The following is a 22,607-nucleotide window of genomic DNA, read 5'->3' as shown; positions in this document are numbered from 1 at the left end:
CTGCATTGCTGGTAGATTCTTTACCAATTGAGCTATCAGGGAAGCCCACATAGGGTCCCATTAATTACCCTCAAAGCAACTCCATAGTATCCCAGAAGGCCATACCATCATCATCTCTTGCCCAGGCGATTTTACTAGCCCGCTCACTGCGTCTCCTCTTGACTTTCTATAATCCATTCCACATATAACAGTCAGAGGGATTTTCTTGAATGTGAACCAGATCGTGTCACTGCTTAAAATGTCCAATCACTTCCCAATGCCCTTGAATGAAAGCCAAAGTCTCTACCTTGCTCCTGCCTGCTTCTTCCGTAGCTTCATGTAACACCAAAGCCATCGATTGCTAGATCCAACTGAATGGTCTCCATTCTTGTTCATCAAACCAACCAAGTTTACTTCTGCCTTCGATTTTTCACACTGATCCCTATTAGAACGGGCTTCCGCCTTACATTCAAAGGGTTATTTCTTTTGTCATTCAGAACTCCTCTAAATGTCACTTTTTTAGAGTAGCCTTCCTTGAATAACTAAAATTGTCACCCAGTCACTTTCTATTAGATCTCTGTTAAAAATGAGTATGAATGAGCGCTAAGTCGCTTCAGTCGTGTTCAATATTTTGTGACCCTATGGACCACAGCCAGCCAGGCTACTCTGTCCACGGTATTCTCCAGGCAGGAATACTGGAGTGGGTTGCCATTCCCTCCTCCAAGGAATCTTCCCGATCCAGGGATTGAACCCTTGTCTCTGGCATCTCCAGCACTGGCAGGCCAGTACTTTATCACTAGCACCACCTGGGAAACCCCAGAAATGAGTAGAGTCCCCATTATTAGCTGATATTATCACTCTTTCATTTTCTGTCTGACTTTCCACAAGAAGAATCTAAGTTTATTTTCCTGTCTTGTTCATTGAAAAAAAAAGCCTAATAGACAGTACATACTCAATAAATTTGCTGAATATTAAATGAATCCAGAGTCCCTATTTCTACTATAATCTATTTGTATTATAAAATCTTTTAAAAATTAAACAATAAACACCTGAAATAAACTGTCAACAGCAATTTCTCTCCTCTCCCCACCCCCATCCCCCCACCTTCCCCCCATTTAAATAATCCAGGACAAATTCCATTCCATATGATCATTCAAAGTCAGGCATGGTCAACAGCAAAGGAAAAGAAATTTGGTGAAGACAATCTAAAACACTGAAAAATTTGAAAGCCACATGTCTATGGCTTTAAAGCAGATTATAAACATCGTCTATAGTAACAAGGTAAAATCAGTTGAAATATGAGCTTTAAGAAGTATAAGAAATGATAAGATGGCATAAGAAAAAATTAAGTATTTGGAGAAGGAAAAGGAAAAACAGGAAGAGGAAGCTCAAATAGCAGAGGTAAACCAGGATTGGAAATTTACCACAGATTATCTCCAACATGAATAATCCACACTGGGTAATAGAATATTGACTATAATTACATTCATCCTACTGACCTTGTTCTAAATTATTATGGATTATTACTACGCAAGTTATTTTGTTCCACACCAGAGGTGGCTGTATTTCGCTATCAGATGACATGACCTCTAATTCAATAATGTCTGTAATGCACTGGTATCCTCAGATAAAAGCTGTCTATAATGTCTGAACAAAGGTGAATTAGTTATCCAATTCACACACGCAATTAACTCTCTTAATACCTGAGAGACCATGGAGCCCCTTCTGAATTTCCTATTAAATACTACATATGGAGGTCTTCCCTCCATCTGTAGTTATCTTGTGCTGTACTTCATAATAAACAATATTAATAGTTTATTGCCCCTGTCAAAAATCTTACATTAGTTACCATAAGAGACCTCATTCCACAAAGCAATGACTCATTTTCCTAGCAAAATGCATTCAATTCAAATGTTATGCCTATTACTAAAGCACAACAGTTCTTTATTCTCAGTGACGTAAAAATAATAACAACACCTTCTTGAAACATGGTAATTTTCTTTACCACTTAAAAAAATCTCTCAAAATCCAAAAGGCAATTGTTTATCTTGTGCATTTATATTTATATGCTATGTTCATTTTAATAGAAGACTAATTATTTAAACTCAGGTGTTAAAGGGCAAAAACAAACCAAAACGTAGTATTTTTTTTGCCACCTGTTCCCTTTACTAAGAGCTGAAATCTCATAAAGAGTCTGAAGGCAGAGCACTGCGCCTCTGCTTTGTACCCATATGTGATGCCAATGGCTGTATTCATAAAAACCCAGATCAGAATAACTAGTTAATGTCAAACGTTAAGCAAATACCTACGCCTTCTAAAAAAGGAGGTAATTAATTAATTCTTCAGGGGATGCTTTTCATTTTGTCATCTAACATTAATGTATCTTTTTCAGCAAAGAACAAGAGAAATTCCTAAAATAAAACCTAGTCCTCTTAGCACACGGCCGCATTAAAGTTCTCGTCATACTGGACCCATCCTCAGAGTAAGGAAGCAGTTAAGCATATCTAAGAATGTTCCTACGGTTCAAATGAAATCTGCTGCTCGCCTGGGCTTTCATTGTCCCTCGCAACTCAAAGTGGGCGGGGGTGGGGGGGCAGGTGGCGAGCAGAGGAATAGGAAACAGTTTCTCACATGTGTTTCGTATGTTTTATCCACTCAAGTAATGACAGAAGGAAGAAGGACATTATAGAAACTAAAAAGCTAAGAAGGGTGCTCGGCTTCAGTGCATAAACAATTTAAGCTACAAACCAACCTTCTGCGTGCTGCAGCACAAGAAATACTGACTCCTCAGAAACGATGTACTTGTGCAGGCACACCATGTTGGGCACACAGCGGGGGACGATGGTCTTTCTGTTCCTGCTGTATTCACTGCTTTTCCTTAGACCCTGACAGAGAACAAAAAGGTCAGTTGTACCCTCAGTTGCCTTTGGAGCCTGCTGTGCTCTGTGTTTATCAACCAAACTAATCTATCCGAGTTACTCTGGGCTTCAGAGAAACCACTCATCTGCTGCTCTATGCCCCTCGGTCCCTGGAGGCTCTGCTGATGGCATCTGGCGTGAGTCCAGAGCACTGAAGATGCCACAAAGCTGCCATTAAAATCAATTACGTGGGTCAGTGTTTTTATTAGAGATGCTCTCAAACTAAGTCATCAGGATGACACACAGTTATTTCTCTATGACCTTTTCTTAAGTTTTATTTTACTTATGTGTATCTTCAAAGCAGCAGACATCGTGAGATCAATTCAAATTCCTGAGACACAAAAGGTATTCCGAGATTAAACAGGCAGTTTTGAAATTCTATTCCAAAAAAAATACGAAGATCATTTTAAGTTTTCTCCAAAGGAACAAGGTATGTGGAGTTCCTCACGTCACACCCTGGTTTAAAAACCTGAGGAAATAGCAGCAGTAAAGTACACGCAGAGAGAAAATTTTATTTCAGTGTATGTCAATGTGACCTACTGCCATGCTGATAAGTAAAAGGAAAAATATCAGAAAAACATAACACTAATTTGAAATTCATTAATTCTGGATGCTGAGGAAATGCTTAAAATTAGGATACTTTTAGAATATTGCACTATCAAAATCCACTTCAAATATGATTTTGAAATTACAAAATTTGGGGGGGGTTCTTCCCTTATTCACTTAATTACAAATTGAATAATACAGAGAATCAAAATTGAATTTAGGTAAAAGACACGGCCAGGGACGTAGATAACACTTTTCCAAATACCTTTAACAAAGACTTTAAGGTAAAATTTCAGCTCTTAAGAACTGTAATCATAATCAAATGTATGATTGCATGTGGTCTTCATAAATTATGCAAAATATATTAGAGATGTACTTAAATTATACACTATACATTTAAACAGCATAAAAGGAGCCTTCAACTTATCCAAATTATTTCCTCCACTCTTTTTAAATGTATGCTACAGAGTATTTATCAACTGTGATGGAAGGACACAGAATAAAGTGAATCCAGATGACTGTAAACACACAAAAAAAACATTCAAACACCCAGAAAAAAAATACTTTCTTTCAGAAGCATAATTTGAAAACATATTTCTAAACTCATTAAACAGAAAAATTCTTACTTTTAAAATAAATGTCTGTTCTGTCCTTGTGTCCATTACAAGTAAAACCTACAAAAAAAGACATGAGTAATAAATTATTTACAATATAATGAAATACGAACTCATAACTTTTTGAAACCATACTAAAGGTTTGGGGAGAAAGTGCTGAAACTGACTCAGCCAAAACCGCTAATTTGTGAATAGGCTTTTTTTTAAAGTCACCAAATCACACAGTGAAAACTCTTATCCAAAGGCTATTTCCTTTCTAAAAATGCCATATTTTAGAAACTCTACCATGTTTTCCTAGATTTATTTTAAAATATAATTCTTAAAAGGAAAAATTATTTTAGAAAAAGAACTTTTCCTTATGAAACATTAAGTGGCTAAGTAAAAAATGAATAAATAAATAACTGTTTTACAGAAATTGAAGTCTCAATTTTCTTCCCAAAACCTCACACGTAGCCACTTGCTACAATGTGATCTCAATAACTCAGGCTCAACCCAAGGCACCCTCTGGTGCTACTTCTCCATCCTGGACTCATCCTTAAATCCTCTTTTCCCATCAGCAAATCCTGCCAGCTCTCTCTTCAAACTGGATCCAGAATCTGAACTCACCTCACCCCTTCCACAGGTATTACCCTGAATAAAACAAAGATTTACCCGGATTATAACAATGGCCTCCCAACAGATTTCTCTGCTTCCATCTTTGCTGTCCTATGCTCTATTCTCAAAATAGTAGGCAGGTTTTCTTTTTAAAACATTATGTTATATCATGTCACTTTTCTTATTCAGAGAAAAAGCATACATCCAAAAAATGACTTCAAGATCCCTCATAATTTCACACATCACCCCCTCAAACCACCTACTCCCCCTACCCATCTTGATGAAAAGAGTGAACAGAGATAGGGAATTATCCTCCCATATTTACATTTATAGTTTATAAATATATTCGATATTTACATATTTTATATCATGTTGATCTTATCATTTTGGAGACATTACAGCAGAGGTTGGCAAACTATTCCTGGAGAGATACAGACAGTAAGTATCTTAGGCTTTGCACCCCATGTCGTCTCTAGTGTAGAGAGAAGCACATGAAGCAGCAGAGTCTGAAATGGGCCGTGGCGGGAGAACTTGCACACAGAAATCTGTAAACACCCAGCAATCTGTCAGCACTGTATACACGGCCTTCTTTCCTGCCCTCTTCAGTGATGGGAGCCAAGGGTAAAAGAAGGTATCAAGCTTGGGGAAATAAAAGAATGCTGAGAACAAACAGGCGAGTTAAAATGAGGAACCTGTTTAAGACCTGATGAATCTGAAGTCATAGCAACAACTTCATCTTTGACCCCTCTTCTGAGTGCTTCATCGATCCTATTCTACTCCATCTAATCTCAAACAAATACTCCCACGGATACCTCCTTAACTCCTATCCTCTTCCCAAAGCCCTCTTCTCACTAAAAACAAAACCCAGTTTCACCTCTTAACAGTATTAAATAATATTATCACCCATGAAACCCCCTAAATCAAAAAGCTCCTTAAGTCCTGTGAGTTCTCCCGTCCCCACCTTCATGACCAGTGACCTAGAAGTCTAGTCAATTCTACCCCCTAAGTATTTCTCTTTTCCACCCTCCACTCTCCTTCACCTACCATGATTTCAGTGTTTACTATGTGCTATGCTTTAGTCACGTGGAATCATTGTTAATTCTTTCAATTACCCAGTAAGATAGTTTTACCATTCCCACTCCATATGTGAAGATATTACAGCTTCATCTGTAGAAGATACAATGGTGAAGTGAAGTGAAAGTCGCTTAGTCATGTCCGACTCTTTGCGACCACACAGACTGTCTGTAGAATTTTCCAGGCCAGAATACTGGAGTGGGTAGCCTTTCCCTTCTCCAGGGGATCTTCCCAACCCAGGGATTGAACCCAGGTATCTCGCACTGCAGGTAGATTCTTTTACCAGCTGAGCCACAAGGGAAGCCCATAATGGTAGATAATAATAGTATCTACCATTTGTGAGAATTTCAGTGAGATAATCTTTAAAAGTACTTGGTACAGCCACTTGGTACTATTACTGCTGTTACTATTATAGCTTCTTCTCCCTGAAATGTTCACCCAGCCCCTTATCAAACAAGCACTCATATTTCCATATTCAGCTCAAATGTCACTGATGCTTGTCTTCCTATGTTTTCCTGCTGTATACGATACCAGCCTCTTCAATATGGTTTTATTTGGTCACTTTGATCTATATCCCAACCAGACTTCAAGCTTTTCATCAGCATGTTGTAAGCAGAAAAACAGTTGCCAATGATGCTCATACCTTAATCTCCATAACTTGTGAATATGTTATGTTATTGGCCAAAAGGACTCTGCAGATGCAATTAGGATACAGACCTTAAAACAGATTACCTTGGATTATCTCAGTGGGCTCAATCAAATCATATGAACCCTTAGAGAACTGTCTCGGTCCAGAACTGTAATGATGCACAAAACTGATATGCCAGAAGGGGAAATCAGAGGGATTCATAGTATGAGAGAGAGGTGCTACTGCTGGCTCCAAGACACAGAGGTCCACATGTAAACACTGGACATACCTCTAGGAACTCACAGTAAGCATGGGAAGGAACAGGCAGCTTTTAGGCACAAAGACCAACCCTTGGCTGAGAGCTAGCAACCACAGTCCTACAACTCCGAAGAAAGGAATACAGCCAACAACCTGAATGAGCTTGAAAGTGGGTTTTCCCCCAGAGTCTCCAGGAAAGAAAGCAGCCCTGCCGGCACCTTGATTTCAGCCCAATGCAACTCATGTCAGACCTCTGATCCAGAGAACTCTGACATAATAAAGTGAGTTGTTTTAAGCTGTAGAGTTTGTGGTAATTTGTAATGCAGCAACAGAAAATTAATACAGGGCAGAAACTGTATTTCCTGCAACACATAACCTATCCACCTCCCAAAGTAACTGTTCACTAAACATATGTGAATGAATTTAAGCATAAAAGTTTGGAAGGTAGATAGCAATGTGGGAATGGAGTTTAGAAAATAAGTCAGGACTACAGATGTATATGAATAGCTAAGAATTCTCCATTAAAAATAATAGCTAAAGACAGGAGAAATTATCCTACTAGAATGCTTCAAGCAGGCACTGTGACGGGGTTTAAAGAATCAAATCACATAATTCATTCAACAATCTAATAAGGAAAGTATACTTTTTCCTTTTTTCTTTGATCACACCATGCAGCATATGGGATCTTCGTTCCCCAACTAGGGATCAAACCCACACGTGTGAAACTTTCAATACTGCACTATGCGGTGACCTGGGGACAGAAGCGAACTGCTCTGAGTTAGTAATGGGGGGTAAGAAAATGGAGGAAACATATACGTATCTTTCCACAGAGAAGTATATCAGAAGAAGGAAAAACACTAAAATGAAACAGTTAGTAGGATTATCAGGTTTGAACCTTTTTCAGATAGGGTAAAACTGCTCTCCCTTGGAACTTGTATTCACCACCAATCTTGAACCTCCAAGTCAAGGAAATATATTCAAAGAACCTGAACCTTGACAATCAAATTAATATCATGAGTGCAAAAGGAGGCACATCTCTGTAAAGGAGAGCTCAATAAACATCTACTGAGCCTGTAAAGACATTCAGTGTCCCTTAAATCTCATTTGTTTTCATATCTGTTTGTGACTCTTTTAAAGTCACTCACCAGATTCCAATCCAAAACATTTCACCAGGGAAAAGGTATGGAAGCCGTACAAAGGAAATAACTTTTTCCCTACCAGAAGCTTCTTAACCGACTGGACAATATGTACCTGTATAAATCAGCAGTGATACCTCTTTGCTGGTCTCACTTAGCCATGAAGCATGAAGTCAATAGATAAAAAGGCCAAATTAAGATCGATGAACATGGCTGAGAAGGGCTTCTTTGCTTACATTTACTTTCTCCTCCTACCAAGTTTGTTTGTGACCAGACAATGTTCACATTGAGGCAATAAACACAAGAACATATGTGATTTTTTTTAAATGTGCCCTTTGACTGTCAATTTCTCCCAAACAGGTGTTGGCTAAATGATTATAAATTGGCCTCTGGATACACCTCTTCAACTGAGCCGTACAGGGCTGGTGATAATATAATTAGACCTAAAAACATCAGGCTGGTGAATGCTTTCCATCTGTTTGGCAATAATGTTTAGTTAACAATAGTCTTTAAAAGAAGCACCTTCAACTTCAGTTCTTAAAGTTATTTATAGAGCCATTCTTAACACACCAGCACTCCTGCTAACAAGAGCTTTAGCCACTTGGAAATTATTAGCCATACGGCTGTATACAAAGAGAAACGACTGCATTTAACATCTGTATCTTTCCAAATTTACACGCTTCAACCTCATTTAGAGTCATTTCTTAATGAACAGTGCTATGGCACTGCATTAATATTATAGTTGCATGCACAAAGATCATAAGGAGCCAAACATTTTTTTAATGCCAACAGTAGGCCAATCTGTAATGAAGCTGTCAGCATAAAGGACAAAATAATAGCTTCTTTAACCCTCAAACAGAATTTGTTCATTTGTGGACTAGAACACATCAATTTAAAAACTGCTCATGGGTTTGCTCACCTTTATAAAGACAAAAATCTAATCTAGTACTAATTTGATACAATTGTCTTTCCAATAAAAGGCTCCTAAAACCAGCTTTTATTTCATGATAAAACAAGTTCTATAACTCAAACTGTCATGAAATAATTATCTTGGATGGCATACCTTATTGAGAGAATACAATTAATGTATTTTTCCCTTTCATTTTTCACACTCACTTATCAGCACTATATTAGCATATGGTCTAACAGGAGAGATTACTCCATCTTTGCCCATGGTAATATATAGAATCACTGCTCCTAACTGGAAAAAAAAAAAGCAAACAACTTATCCCTCTAGGATTAGCCTCATCTGTTCTTCAATTCCACCAGCACAATGAGACTTGCCTACTTTCCTTTCACAACAGTAGCAAGAAAAGTTCCAGTTGATTATCAGTAAATTTTGTTAACTAGAATGGGGAAGACTTGACATTTAACTAGGTTTAACTAGGTACTACCTCTGGAAAGAGGGGAGGTGGGAGAGCATATCAAAAGTATCAAATGACAATTAATTTTTAGGCATATGAAAAATAAATTTGGAGAAAAGAAAAGAGACAAACAGCAATAAAGACATGATGAATGTGGTGAGGAAGTGCAGAAAGTTCCCTTCGGTGAAGATTATATGTCATCTATTTTTGAATTTTTTTAGATACTTAATTTAAATGCTGACATTCAAAGTCTGTAAGCCTCTAGAGTTAACTCCAGCTCCAATTCCTTTAAGAAGAAAGATTACCTGGGTAATCCAAGGGAACATCTCTCACTACTTTGGTGTCACTTATTTCACAGAACTCCAAAACAATTAATAAAAGTTTTTTTGTTTTTTCTTTTTTTAATGTTTAAGAAAGGCCTACAGAGATAGCCATACTGGCACAAACTGCCTTTCCTCTAACGGTTGTCACGGTATTATTCGTGTTGTCTGGATGTCATCTAAATGGACTTCAGTTGTGCAAGTGATACCACTTAGAATTCACATATAAATATACCAGAGAACAAGGGGATCAACATAAGAAAGAAGCCAGAGAAAATAGAGAAGCCCAATCACACAAGTTAGCTAGTTTTTCTCAACATAGTTCTCAACACTTGACCATGAGTAGATTCATTAAATTCACCTTGGCAGCATTATAGGTACTGGTAATGTTATTCTTCTGTAGAAACAGTCACAAACCTAAAGTACTAAACCCTTGCTTTCCCTGTCAATACTACATGATGATAATAAAATGTTACTTACACTTATTGCTAAAACTCATCTCATTTCATAGGCTGAGAATATTCAAAATGTATTTTGACTGTTAACTGTGAATTCCATACCTTATTCTTAAGAGAGATATCTTATAAAAATTCAACAACCAGAAAACAAGGAGTACTTGGTGAACTTTAATACGAACAACTCTTCCAATTCTTCCCACCGGGGTCTAACTTTCTCTTTCTTGGACATCAGAAACTAGCAGTGTTCCCTGTACCACCGCCCAGCAACTAAAAAGCAAAGGATACTCAGCCTACCACTTCTGTCCATGAGAAACTGCAGCACCAGGAGTGTCAGCATGAACAGACAGTGGAGAGGCACTTCTTGCCCTTATGCCATGAAACCAGTCTGTTCTGGATGGTCCTGTGCTTATTCAGTTTCACTGATAAGAACTGAAGTATGAAGAGCAACATTTGACACGGATACTTACAACTCTATCCTAAAAGATGGAGAGTTCAAGGATCTGTTTTCAGTAAAGCATAAAAATTACCCTTGTGACTGACGGGAAACAGAAAAAAAATTCTTTGGCATCTTATCAGTGTTTTATTCTTGCTAGAATTTCCAAAATAACACAACATCGTGAAGTAAGTGAACAAACAATCCAAAAGGATATTGCTCTGTGGATTGATGGCAAAGCCAAAAACATCACCACGCAACTTACAGCAAGGTGAAATATCATTTTGAAGTGGGCTGAGTTCTCTAGGCATCTATATAGCCTAGAAATATCTTCAAATGCAGGAAACAACAGAACTGATCTACTAGGATTATATGCAATGAGCATGCAAGATCCACATTGTTTTCTAGTTATTAAATTCTAAATTATCGTAAATAAAAATATAGTTTAAATGTTTATCCAAACACATTTAATTCCCCACAACATCCCATTTCAGTTTACCTAATTTTCTTATCTGCCTTAACTATAAACAAATTGGGGCAGAACAAGGGGGAAAGAATGACATTAGGACAAGCAAGCAACACAAAACTAAGCTGGTAAATAACTAATTTCTCTAGGAGAAAACAACTGATCTTAGACTTCTTTAAATGCCCACACATTTGCAAAGGTTTGAGTATGCTAATTTTTTAATTAAAAGATATTTCAGCAGTGAAAGCTCTTTCATATGCACTACTGATTCTTCATCAAACGTTAACTTTCCAACTTAACACCAGTATAGCCGGTGGCAGCCTGAAGGTTCACCATCTGCTGCTACCCAAAGTCACTGTGGCCACCTTCAGAACATATGCATCAAAGCCTGGAGATAAGAGACTGAAGGAATACTGCCTAAGTCAGCATAAGGGCGATGACAAACCCAGAGGCAGGCAACAGGCAAGCTACCAGAAAATTTAGAACATCACGAACCATCAGTCACCTCTTCGAATACATACCCAAGGTCACAAGGGATTCTAGTGGCTGAACAAACAGCCAAGAGAAATACTACCACTAATGGCATTTACTTAAGTAAATAAGTGTGATGATTTTTTCCTTAAAAGAGAGGGGATAGTTATTTTTTAAATCTCCTGTAATTTTATTCAAAGCAAGCATATGGTAAATGAAATATAAAATTGAAGTTATATTAATCTATGAATAATAATAAAGGTATAAGTATATATTTTAGGCAGTCATAAAATAAGGTACTTTGCTTTGAAAGATTTATTTTCTGTGTACCATCATACCCACCATTCAAATATTATCAAAGTACTTTGAGATGAGATTTTATAAAATTCACAAAACAGCAATTAAAAACCCTGATTTCTGGCTACTGAAAAATGTCATTTATTTAAGGTAATGATCATATTCACCACAATACTGCATAGAGAAACATAATATTGTGGTGTCTTTTAAAATATTAAAGAGAGAAACTCAAAAACCTGGCTATATTCAATTAGAATACTGAATAATTGACATATTCATCTTAAAAGAAATTAACTAATATGAAATTTTCTTATACATCATCTTTGATTTCTAGGTTGGTTATTTTGGTTTCTTAAATGTAGTTAGAAAAAAGCAATATAGAAAATATGTTTTAGAGAATATAAAGCATCTTTCAATTCTTAATTTTAAAATGGCAACAGATATATTTAGTTAGAATTCATTCTAATCTTAATCCAGATATTTAAAAATTCTTCCAAACTTCCACAGCAAATTAGTTATAAATTAATTTAAATCTAGGGCATTATTAAGCATTCATATACCATAAGAACTGTCATGATGAAGCCCATTTGTCCTGCCCTCTATTTAAATTGAACACAACCTGTTGAGCACAACTATCTACAGTTTCTACAACCGAATACAGTAGTGTAGTGTATGTATGCGTGTCCCAGGAGAACACAGTTAATACCTCTGTACACTTGTAATTTCAATAATAATCATGATTTCTTAAAGGGTCATAGTTTGTCATTGTGAGAGCTAAAAATAGAGTTCAGTTCACTTCACTTCACTTCAGTCGCTCAGTCATGTCCGACTCTTTGAGACCCCATGAACCGCAGCACGCCAGGCCTCCCTGTCCATCACCAACTCCCGGAGTCCACCCAAACCCATGTCCATTGAGTCAGTGATGCCATCCAACCATCTCATCCTCTGTCGTCCCCTCCTCCTGCCCTCAATCTTTCCCAGCATCATGGTCTTTTCAGATGAGTCAGCTCTTCGCGTCAGGTGGCCAAAGTATTGGAGTTTCAGCTTCAACATCAGTCCTTCCAATGAACACCCAGGACTGATCTCCTTTAGGATGGACTGGTTGGATCTCCTTGCTGTCCAAGGGACTCTCAAGAGTCTTCTCCAACACCACAGTTCAAAAGCATCAATTCTTTGGCACTCAGCTTTTTTACAGTCCAACTCTCACATCCATACATGACTACTGGAAAAACCACAGCCTTGACTACACGGACCTTTGTTGACAAAGTAATGTCTCTACTTTTCAATATGCTGTCTAGGTTGGTCATAACTTTCCTTCCAAGGAGTAAGTGTCTTTTAATTTCATGGCTGCAATCACCATCTGCAGTGATTTTGGAGCCCCAAAAAATAAAGTCAGCCACTATTTCCACTGTTTCCCCATCTATTTGCCATGAAGCGAAGGGACCGGATGCCATGATCTTCGTTTTCTGAATGTTGAGCTTTAAGCCAACTTTTTCACTCTCCTCTTTCACTCTCATCAAGAGGCTCTTTAGTTCTTCACTTTCTGCCACAAGGGTGGTGTCATCTGCATATCTGAGGTTATTGATATTTCTCCCGGCAATCTTGATTCCAGCTTGTGCTTCCTGCAGCCCAGCGTTTCTCATGATGTACTCTGCATGTAAGTTAAATAAGTAGGGAGACAATATACCGCCTTGATGTACTCCTTTTCCTATTTGGAACTAGTCTGTTGTTCCCTGTCCAGTTCTAACTGTTGCTTCCTGACCTGCATACAGATTTCTCAAGAGGCAGGACAGGTAAACATTATCAAAATAACTTTATCTTCCAAGAAATGTTATGAATATATTATGAATCATAACATTAAAAAAAAGAAAGTAAGCATATTTTGGTGGTGCTAAAAGAATTTGCAAATACAAGTAATGTACTCAAAATTCAAAAACCAGTCATTCTCACACTATTTCATTCCTCCAAAGGGCACTGAAATATGGCTGGCAAAGTTTGTTTTCTTTGACAGACTAATATCAGGATCAGAAAAGATAAAAAGGATTTTAAGGATGTTTCTCTACTTCCCATCTAAAAGTCATTTGGCCAACACCTGGATTATTCATCCTTAGGCAAATAGCTAAATCTAGTCCTGCCCTACAGCAATACAAAACACATGTGATTCTCTGGAAAATAACTCAGGGAGTAATTATTTCAACCACAAATATGAATTTTAAATCTCTTATATTCCTATTAGCCGAATGTCAATGAATGTGAGCCATTCCTCAGTGATATCTCATATTAGGATGTGAAGTGAATGATTCAGTGAACAGTAACCTATACAGAAATGTCTTATATACACACACACACACACACACACAAACATAAATACATAAAAAAACTTTTACTTTGTATAATTTTTAAAATCCTAGGCCTATACATCTATTACTTCATAAAACATGCTTCTAAAGGACATGGTGTGTCTTTGTAAGAAAACAGGATATAAATACAGCAGAAGGCAGAATATAAAAGACAGAGAAATCAGGTTTAAAACAGAAAGGCTGAAGAGCTAGGAAAAACATCCACTTAGGAGGCTCTTCTCAGATCCAAATGCTTTAAAAGCTAGATCTCTACACCTTTGTCATTCTCATTTTGATTGTCTGTTTTCTGTTTTTGTGAAGCAACTTGCCCAAGGCCACAAAGAGATTACGCTAAAGAGAGGTTAAAACTCTGAAGTTCTGGGTTTATAGGCCCAAGTTGAGCTTATGTCATTCAATTCCATAATGAAACCATTTATTTTATTTTTTTGGTTTGAATTCTGAAGTTCACTTGGGATAATGATTTGACACTGTTAACTTTAGATGAAAATTAACTCAAAAGTATGATCTGTTATACTTAGCTTTAGATACATTTTTTTTTTTTTTTTGCGTTTGCCAGAAACACCTAATACTCTAGAGCTGATAAAAAATATCCATGAAATTAAAAGACACTTACTCCTTGGAAGAAAAGTTATGACCAACCTAGACACCATATTAAAAAGCAGAGACATTACTTTGCCAACAAAGGTCCATCTAGTCAAGGCTATAGTTTTTCCAGTGGTCATGTATGGATGTGAGAGCTGGACTACAAAGAAAGCTTAGCACTGAAGAATTGATGCTTTTGAACTGTGGTGTTGGAGAAGACTCTTGAGAGTCCCTTGGACTGCAAGGAGATCCAACTAGTCCATCCTAAAGAAAATCAATCCTGAATATTCATTGGAAGGACTAATGCTGAAGCTGAAACTCTAATACTTTGGCCACCTGACGCAAAGAACTGACTCCCTGGAAAAGACCCTGATGCTGGTAAAGATTGAAGGTGGGAGGAGAAGGGGACAACAGAGGATGAGATGGTTGGACGGCATCACCAACTCAATGGTCATGAGCTTGAGTAAACTCCGGGAGTTGGTGATGGACAGGTAAGCCTGGCGTGCTGCAGTCCATGGGGTCTCAAAGAGTCACACAACTGAGTGACTGAACTGAACTCAACTGAACTCTGTCTTCATCTCTCTGATTTTTAAAAACAAATGGATTTCACATATTGTTCAGTAGCTTGCTTTTGCCCCCATCCTAATAGTGTACTTTGATCATGTTTCCTTATCAGTGCCTCATATAGGTGTCTATATTCAGAGAGGCAGTATAGTATAGTGATGAAAACAAGGAGCAAAGAGTCGGACACGACTGAGTGACTGAACTGAGACTGAGACTGATTCATACTCTGCCTTAGTATTTTCATTCGGTTGCTAAATGTGCTGTCAATACACTCGCATAAATTTATAGGTTCTGGAAACTGAAATAAGTTCCTAAAAATTAGCAAATATATGCACATAGTTTGTATATCGTGTTCAAAATTGGAGTAGTATGTACTCAGCAAATGCTACCTTTCAAAGGTAAGAGGCTGACACAGAGCCTACATCTTCAAGTCAATCATGTGTATCCAACTAAGTTGCCAATGTCAGAGACAGCCTGATTCCAATGCAGAAGAAAATGCTTCAAGGGCAAAAAAGCTTTAGATGCTATTATTTTTAAGTGTTTTAAATGAGTTTTGCACTTTTGTAGCAGATGGAGTTGAAATTTTGGTACTGATTAAAATTTAACAGTGTTTTAAATATGACCTAGAACATTTATTTAGTTTAAAAATCCAAGTGCTGATGTTCTTTAAAACATTCCAAAGTATTTCAAAGCACATATGAAACACAAAGACACAACACTCACTCTCAAACTGACAATTTCATTGACTGCAACTATTTCCCTGCCAACAATCTTCACGTGTATTCCGTGAGATGGTGAAAAAGGGAGAGGGATGAATGCTTGGACAGTTTTCAAAACCCCTCTCTTGCTCTGATCCTGAACATGTGGTATAGTTTGAGGTGCAGCCTCACAGAGTATGTGAAACCTTAAAATACATGTATTATTTCTTTTTGTCCCCTTTATAACTATTCAGCAAGCATTTATTAAATCCTTACTGGATAGACAGCAATATGTTTAATTAGGAATTATCAAAGAAAGAAAGAGAGGTAAATAAGGTATACTTTCTGCCCTCTAAGACAGGTTAACAATATATTTAAGGCAACTAAAGTGAAAATAAGACACAAACGAACGCTAAGTTTAATTCAAAGAAAGGAAAGATGAATATTACAGTTGAGGAGGTAAGCTTTCAACTATGTCGTGAAGACTGGACTGTATATAGGCAGGCAGGAAGGAAAAGAGAAGAAAAAATTCACAGTTGAAGAAGCTAGAAAGAAAGCATGCTCTGAGTCTCGCATACCTCTGAATACGGCATTCCTTTAGCCTTCGATGAGTAACCCTACTCATTTCTCATGTCTTTACTTTACTTTCTTTAACCTCTGGAGAGCCCCAAGTTAGGTACCCCTCTTACATGTTCTCATAATTCTCTAGTGTACTTCCCTCACTGAAAACAGTTTCACATTGTACTGTAACTGCTATTTCCCACTAAATTATAAACTCTGAGAGGGTACAGATCAGGTGTTTTATTCACCATTATATCTCCAGTGGCTATTATCACATTTGACATATAGCAGGAGCTCAACAAAATCACTGCAAATGGTGACTGCAGCCATGAAATTAAAAGATGCTTACTCCTTGGAAGGAAGCATATGAAAAAGCAGAGACATTACTCTGCCAACAAAGGTCCATCTAGTCAAGGCTATGGTTTTTCCAGTGGTCATGTATGGATGTGAGAGTTGGACTATAAAGAAAGCTGAGCGCCGAAGAACTGACGCTTTGGAACTGTGGTGCTGGAGAAGACTCTTGAGAGTCCCTTGGACTTCAAGGAGATCCAACCAGTCCATCCTAAAGGAGATCAGTCCTGGGTGTTCACTGGAAGGACTGATGTTGAAGCTGAAACTCCAATACTTTGGCCTCCTGAAGTGAAGAGCTGAGTCACTGGAAAAGACCCTGAGGCTGGGAAAGATTGAAGGCAGGAGAAGGGGACGACAGAGGATGAGATGGTTGGATGGCATCACTGACTCAATGGACATGAGTTTGGGTAAATTTTGGGAGTTGGTGATGCACATGGAGGCCCGGCAGGCTGTGGTCCATGGGGTCACAAAGAGTTGGATACGACTGAGTGACTGAACTGAACTGAACTGAGGAGCTCAACAAATATTTTCTGAATTAATGAATGAATGAAAAAATAGAAATAGAAAAGACCTGGAGAGAAATGGTGAGGAGGTAGGTCAATTAAAATAAATGGTCCCTACCTGTTTTTAAGATAATGTGAGTAGAGAGGTATCATTCATTCATTTATTCATTTTTTTCAACACATATTTATTGAGTATCTGCTGTTTCTAAGTCACTATGCTAAATGTCAACTATGCTAACTGTCAGAAACACAAAATTAAATAAGATATAGTCACCAAGCTGGTATTTGACATCTTATAGAGGCTTCCTCTTCAAAGACACATTATCTTCTGCCCAAGATTTAGACTATCTTTCCTGTCTAAAATTAATAGATGTCTATGATACTGTATCAAAATACACAAAAATGTTAATTTTCAGGAAAAAAAAAGAAAAATACTTGGTATTTGAGGCATGTGAAGGCTTGTTGAAGGAGGCATAGAAATAGTATCAAAAACTACCATACAGGGATTTCCCTGGTGGTCCAGTGGCTAAGACTCTGCACTCCCAATGCAGAGGGCCTAGGTTCGATCCCTGGTCAGGGAACTGGATCCCACATGCCACAACTAAGAGCTCACATGCCACAGCTAAAGAACCCACACACCACAACAAAGATCGAGGATCCTGCATGCTGCAGTTAAGACCCGGAGCAGCCACATAAATAAATATTTAAAAAGTAAACCTACCGTATAATATGCATGAAATCTACGGCAGAAAGGTTCAAGGCATTAAAAAGACACAGCAAAAGATATTTAAAAACATAATAATTCTTTCAAAAAAAAAAATAGTAATTCAGAATGAGACAAAATTAAGTGAGGAAGGGAAAAAAAAAAGTCACTTCAGGTAGAGGGGTACATCCTGTGTAAAACATGATACCCTGTGTACCTTACAAGTTCCACAGGGCTATACCCAAGGAAGCATGCTGAGGTGGTCTGGGAACAGTCTTTGTGGCTTAGATAAGAAGTGCAAACATTACCCTAAAAATCTATGTGATGGTATTAAAGGCTTATAAGCAAGAGAGTTACTAGCTTTGGAAAAATCACTTTTCTAAAGCACCCATTTTATGAATTATTCTGATAGCAGTGTCAACAATGAACTGGAGGAAAATCAGATTAGAGGCAAGTATAGTATATATTAAAAGGGGGATAAAGGGAATAGTGTATGCCTTTAAACTTACAAGTAACTTGGGATGCCTAAGTTTTGATTTGAAACAATTGAAGGTTAGTTGTAACTAGCAGTGCCCAGAAGGTACTGGGTCAACTTGAAATAATTATTCTAGCTATACGTCATCTACAGGATTCTTTGTCCTATTTTGGTGAAAAAAAAAATTGTTAACTTGAAAAAGGTCAACAAAGACATGTTGATCAAAATCATGGACACCACAAAGCTGAGAGGTCCACACAAAGTGTTAAATTTAACATTCTCTGAAACACAGATCACTATCCCCTGTAGAAACTGGTGATGGGCATGGACGCCTGGCATGCTGCAGTCCGTGGGGTCGCTTAGTCAGACATGACTGAGCGGCTGAACTGAACTGAAAGAAATTTTTAAAGCTATATAATAATGACTACAAAGAAAACAAGAGAGGAGATGAGAAAAGATGGAAGACAGACAACAGAATGAATCGGATACTACAGACAGCTAAAGCAGGGACTGAAGAGTGGCAGTGAAAACAGGGCTTATATGAAGACCTACACACCAAATGGATGAGGACAGTGGTCCTCCTTCAACCACTGGGCTCCCAGAATCTTGGTTGGTCTAATACTACATCCCTCAGTAAGAGACCGGAAAGTTCTTTTCTAAGAAAACCAAGTAGCCTAAAAGATAAGGCATATAGATACTGAAACTATTAGGTCTCCTAATAAAACATCTGTATCATTATCCAAATTGAAGCTCACCAAATGCCCAACTCAACAAATGAAAATAAAATAAAATAAAATCCCACCAAAACAAATCACTGTGAAATTCTGAAAGAGTAGGGTCAGAAAGAAGAGCCTATAGGCCTCCAGCAAGCAGAAAGAAGGTGGGGGTGGGGGAAAGGTCAGGAACTGGAATTCAATATAGAAGACTGATGAAAGGAATTCCCAGGAAAACAAGTGAAAGTGTGATGAGGGTATCTATGCAGAAGACCAAGAGAACAAACCAACCCAGACTTGAGAAGAGCAAAGAAGGAATCCAAGAGAGAAGACTACAAGAAAACCACTGATCCAAAGTACTGTCTGAGGCACCTGATGGTACTGAGACATTTTAAAGTTTTATTAAATGGTTTAGTAATAAACGTAAAAAATAAGAAGGACAGGGACATAGGAAAAAATAAGAGGAGTGCGATGGGGAGAGAAGGAAGCAATATATTAACCCTACGGAAAAAAACAAAAAGTGTGTACAAGGAAAGTCTGAAGATATTTCAACAGATTGAAATTTTGGTCAAATTTAAGCAAAATAAAACTAGAAGAAACAAACAGAAAGCCAATACCAACTGGAAAGACAACACACTGTCTTGAAATAACTAAAAAAAATGGTTATTGGAGAAGGGCAGTACTAAGGACTAAAGCAGCAGTACTTGGCTCAAGAGAAAAAAAAAAGACTTTTTAAGAGTTTCAATTGTGTAAAATGGAATGACTGACTGAGACATTAAGTAGCTCAGTCTTTACTCACACTTCTTTATACTCCCTTCCATGTTGTTTTAGAATTTACATCAGACCAGATCAGATCAGTCACTCAGTCGTGTCCGACTCTTTGCAACCCCATGAATCGCAGCACGCCAGGCCTCCCTGTCCATCGCCAACTCCCGGAGTTCACGCAGACTCATGTCCATTGAGTCAGTGATGCCATCCAGCCATCTCATCCTCTGTCGTCCCCTTTTCCTCCTGCCCCCAATCCCTCCCAGCATCAGAGTCTTTTCTAATGAGTCAGCTCTTCGCATGAGGTGGCCAAAGTACTGGAGTTTCAGCTTTAGCATCATTCCTTCCAAAGAAATCCCAGGGCTGATCTCCTTCAGAATGGACTGGTTGGATCTCCTTGCAGTCCAAGGGACTCTCAAGAGTCTTCTCCAATACCACAGTTCAAAAGCATCAATTCTTCAGCGCTCAGCCTTCTTCACAGTCCAACTCTCACATCCATACCTGACCACAGGAAAAACCGTAGCCTTGACTAGATGAACCTTTGTTGCCAAAGCAATGTCTCTGCTTTTCAATATGCTATCTAGGTTAGTCATAACTTTCCTTCCAAGGAGTAAACGTCTTTTAATTTCATGGCTGCAGTCACCATCTGTAGTGATTTTGGAGCCCAGAAAAATAAAGTCTGACACTGTTTCCACTGTTTCCCCATCTATTTCCCATGAAGTGGTGGGACCGGATGCCATGATCTTCGTTTTCTGAATGTTGAGCTTTAAGTCAACTTTTTCACTCTCCACTTTCACTTTCATCAAGAGGCTTTTGAGTTCCTCTTCACTTTCTGCCATAAGGGTGGTGTCATCTGCATATCTGAGGTTATTGATATTTCTCCCGGCAATCTTGATTCCAGCTTGTGTTTCTTCCAGTCCAGCGTTTCTCATGATGTACTCTGCATATAAGTTAAATAAACAGGGTGACAATATACAGCCTTGACGTACTCCTTTTCCTATTTGGAACCAGTCTGTTGTTCCATGTCCAGTTCTAACTGTTGTTTCCTGACCTGCATACAAATTTCTCAAGAGGCAGATCAGGTGGTCTGGTATTCCCATCTCTTTCAGAATTTTCCACAGTTTATTGTGCTCCACACAGTCAAAGGCTTTGGCATAGTCAATAAAGCAGAAATAGATGTTTTTCTGGAACTCTCTTGCTTTTTCCATGATCCAGCGGATGTTGGCAATTTGATCTCTGGTTCCTCTGCCTTTTCTAAAACCAGTTTGAACATCAGGAAGTTCACGGTTCACATACTGCTGAAGCCTGGCTTGGAGAATTTTGAGCATTACTTTACTAACATGTGAGATGAGTGCAATTGTGCAGTAGTTTGAGCATTCTTTGGCATTGCCTTTCTCTGGGATTGGAATGAAAATGGACCTTTTCCAGTCCTGTGGCCACTGCTGAGTTTTCCAAATTTGCTGGCATATTGAGTGCAGCACTTTCACAGCATCATCTTTCAGGATTTGGAATAGCTCAACTGGAATTCTATCACCTCCACTAGCTTTGTTAGTAGTGATGCTTTCTAACGCCCACTTACATACTGACCTGTATCTCTCCACTAGACTAAAAAGAAGAAACAAGTCCTATACAGCACCCAGCAGTGGCTGTCACATGTTGGCATTCAAAAGAAGCTTGTTAAATTAACAAATAAAAAAGCCTAAAGCTGAGCAGCCATTCAGTGGGGCACTACAGATGGGCCAGAAGATCTGTAATTCACTGGGTCAGATGACCTTAAAGTCCTTTCTAACCCTGAGCTTCTTTATGCCAAGCCATTAGGAGGTAAAATGAAACTAGCTCCTTGATTCCAAAATTACTTAGGTTATCACATTATAAAACTGCCCATACAAATCTATCCCTAAAAATATATTAGATAATCATACTTTAAATACAAAAAGAATGAGTCCTTTAGAACAAAAAAATACTCTATTAATCTATTAACATTAATATCACAGGTAAAGAGTTTTGCAAGTATAGAATCCATTTTTATATATTCAATTATAGTTAAGATGTATGTTTCCAAGAGACAGAATAAGATATTAAAGTACTGAACATAATGAAACAACCCAAATGCATGTGTGTGTGTTTATCAAACATGTACAGGTATATTAGATGCCATTCTTTAAAGACGATATTACTAGCTATAATCAAAGTCTATTTTGATTTCATGTATAAAAACTGTGGCTAAACTACATGTCCTTCAACAATATGCATAAATTAGCTTGTGGTTATTAATGTTATCAGCACAATCCAACTCTTTTGTTAACTGTTCCTTAGCTTCTTGAAGCAGTTTTAGGTTCACAACAAAACTGAACAGAAAGTACAAAGCTTCCATACATCCCTCCTGCCCCCAAACAGCCTACAAGCTCCACCACTGTGAACATCTTGCAGCAGTGATACATTTGTTGAAACTGATGAACCTACGGTGACACATTATTATCACCCAGAGATCACAATTTAGAGTTCACTCTTGGTATTTCAGTGGTTTTTGAGAAATGTACAACATGTATCCACCATTATATCAAGCGGAATAGTTTCACTGCCCCCCAAAATTCTCTACCTGTTCATCCTTCCCTCCTCCTCCTGATTCCTTGTAATCACTGATCATTTCACTGTCTCCCTGACTTTGTGCCCTTTCCAGAATGTCATACACTTATAATCGTACAACACGTACCCTTTTCAGGTTTGTATCTTTTCCTTGTTTGGGATTCCCAGGTGGCACTAGTGGTAAAGAACC

At 38.0% G+C, this 22,607-nt stretch overlaps 1 protein-coding gene and 1 non-coding gene across 12 annotated transcripts in view; one reads left to right on the top strand and one right to left on the bottom strand.

Annotated features, from left to right (window-relative positions):
* The window catches only part of RPS6KC1 (ribosomal protein S6 kinase C1), a 204,042-nt gene that overhangs the window by 44,167 nt on the left and 137,268 nt on the right, over positions 1-22,607 (bottom strand). For all 11 annotated transcript variants that reach the window (XM_086342354.1, XM_086342363.1, XM_086342355.1 and 8 more), the window contains 2 exons: positions 4,070-4,117; positions 2,732-2,864 (listed from right to left, as the gene is read on the bottom strand). In XM_086342354.1, coding sequence (XP_086198480.1) covers positions 2,732-2,864; positions 4,070-4,117 — 181 coding nt within the window. The remainder of the gene's footprint in view (positions 1-2,731; positions 2,865-4,069; positions 4,118-22,607) is intronic.
* On the top strand, positions 17,684-17,756 carry TRNAG-CCC (transfer RNA glycine (anticodon CCC)). The gene has a single exon. It is a non-coding gene; the product is annotated as a tRNA-Gly (tRNA).

The sequence above is a fragment of the Bos grunniens genome, chromosome 16 (genome assembly GCF_055505025.1).
Source record: "Bos grunniens cultivar Pamir isolate PY7600 chromosome 16, Bosgru_T2T1.0, whole genome shotgun sequence".
NCBI classification, from domain to species: Eukaryota; Metazoa; Chordata; class Mammalia; order Artiodactyla; family Bovidae; genus Bos; species Bos grunniens.
Note: the sequence above shows the minus strand (reverse complement) of the source record. Positions and strands in the feature narration are given on the sequence as shown.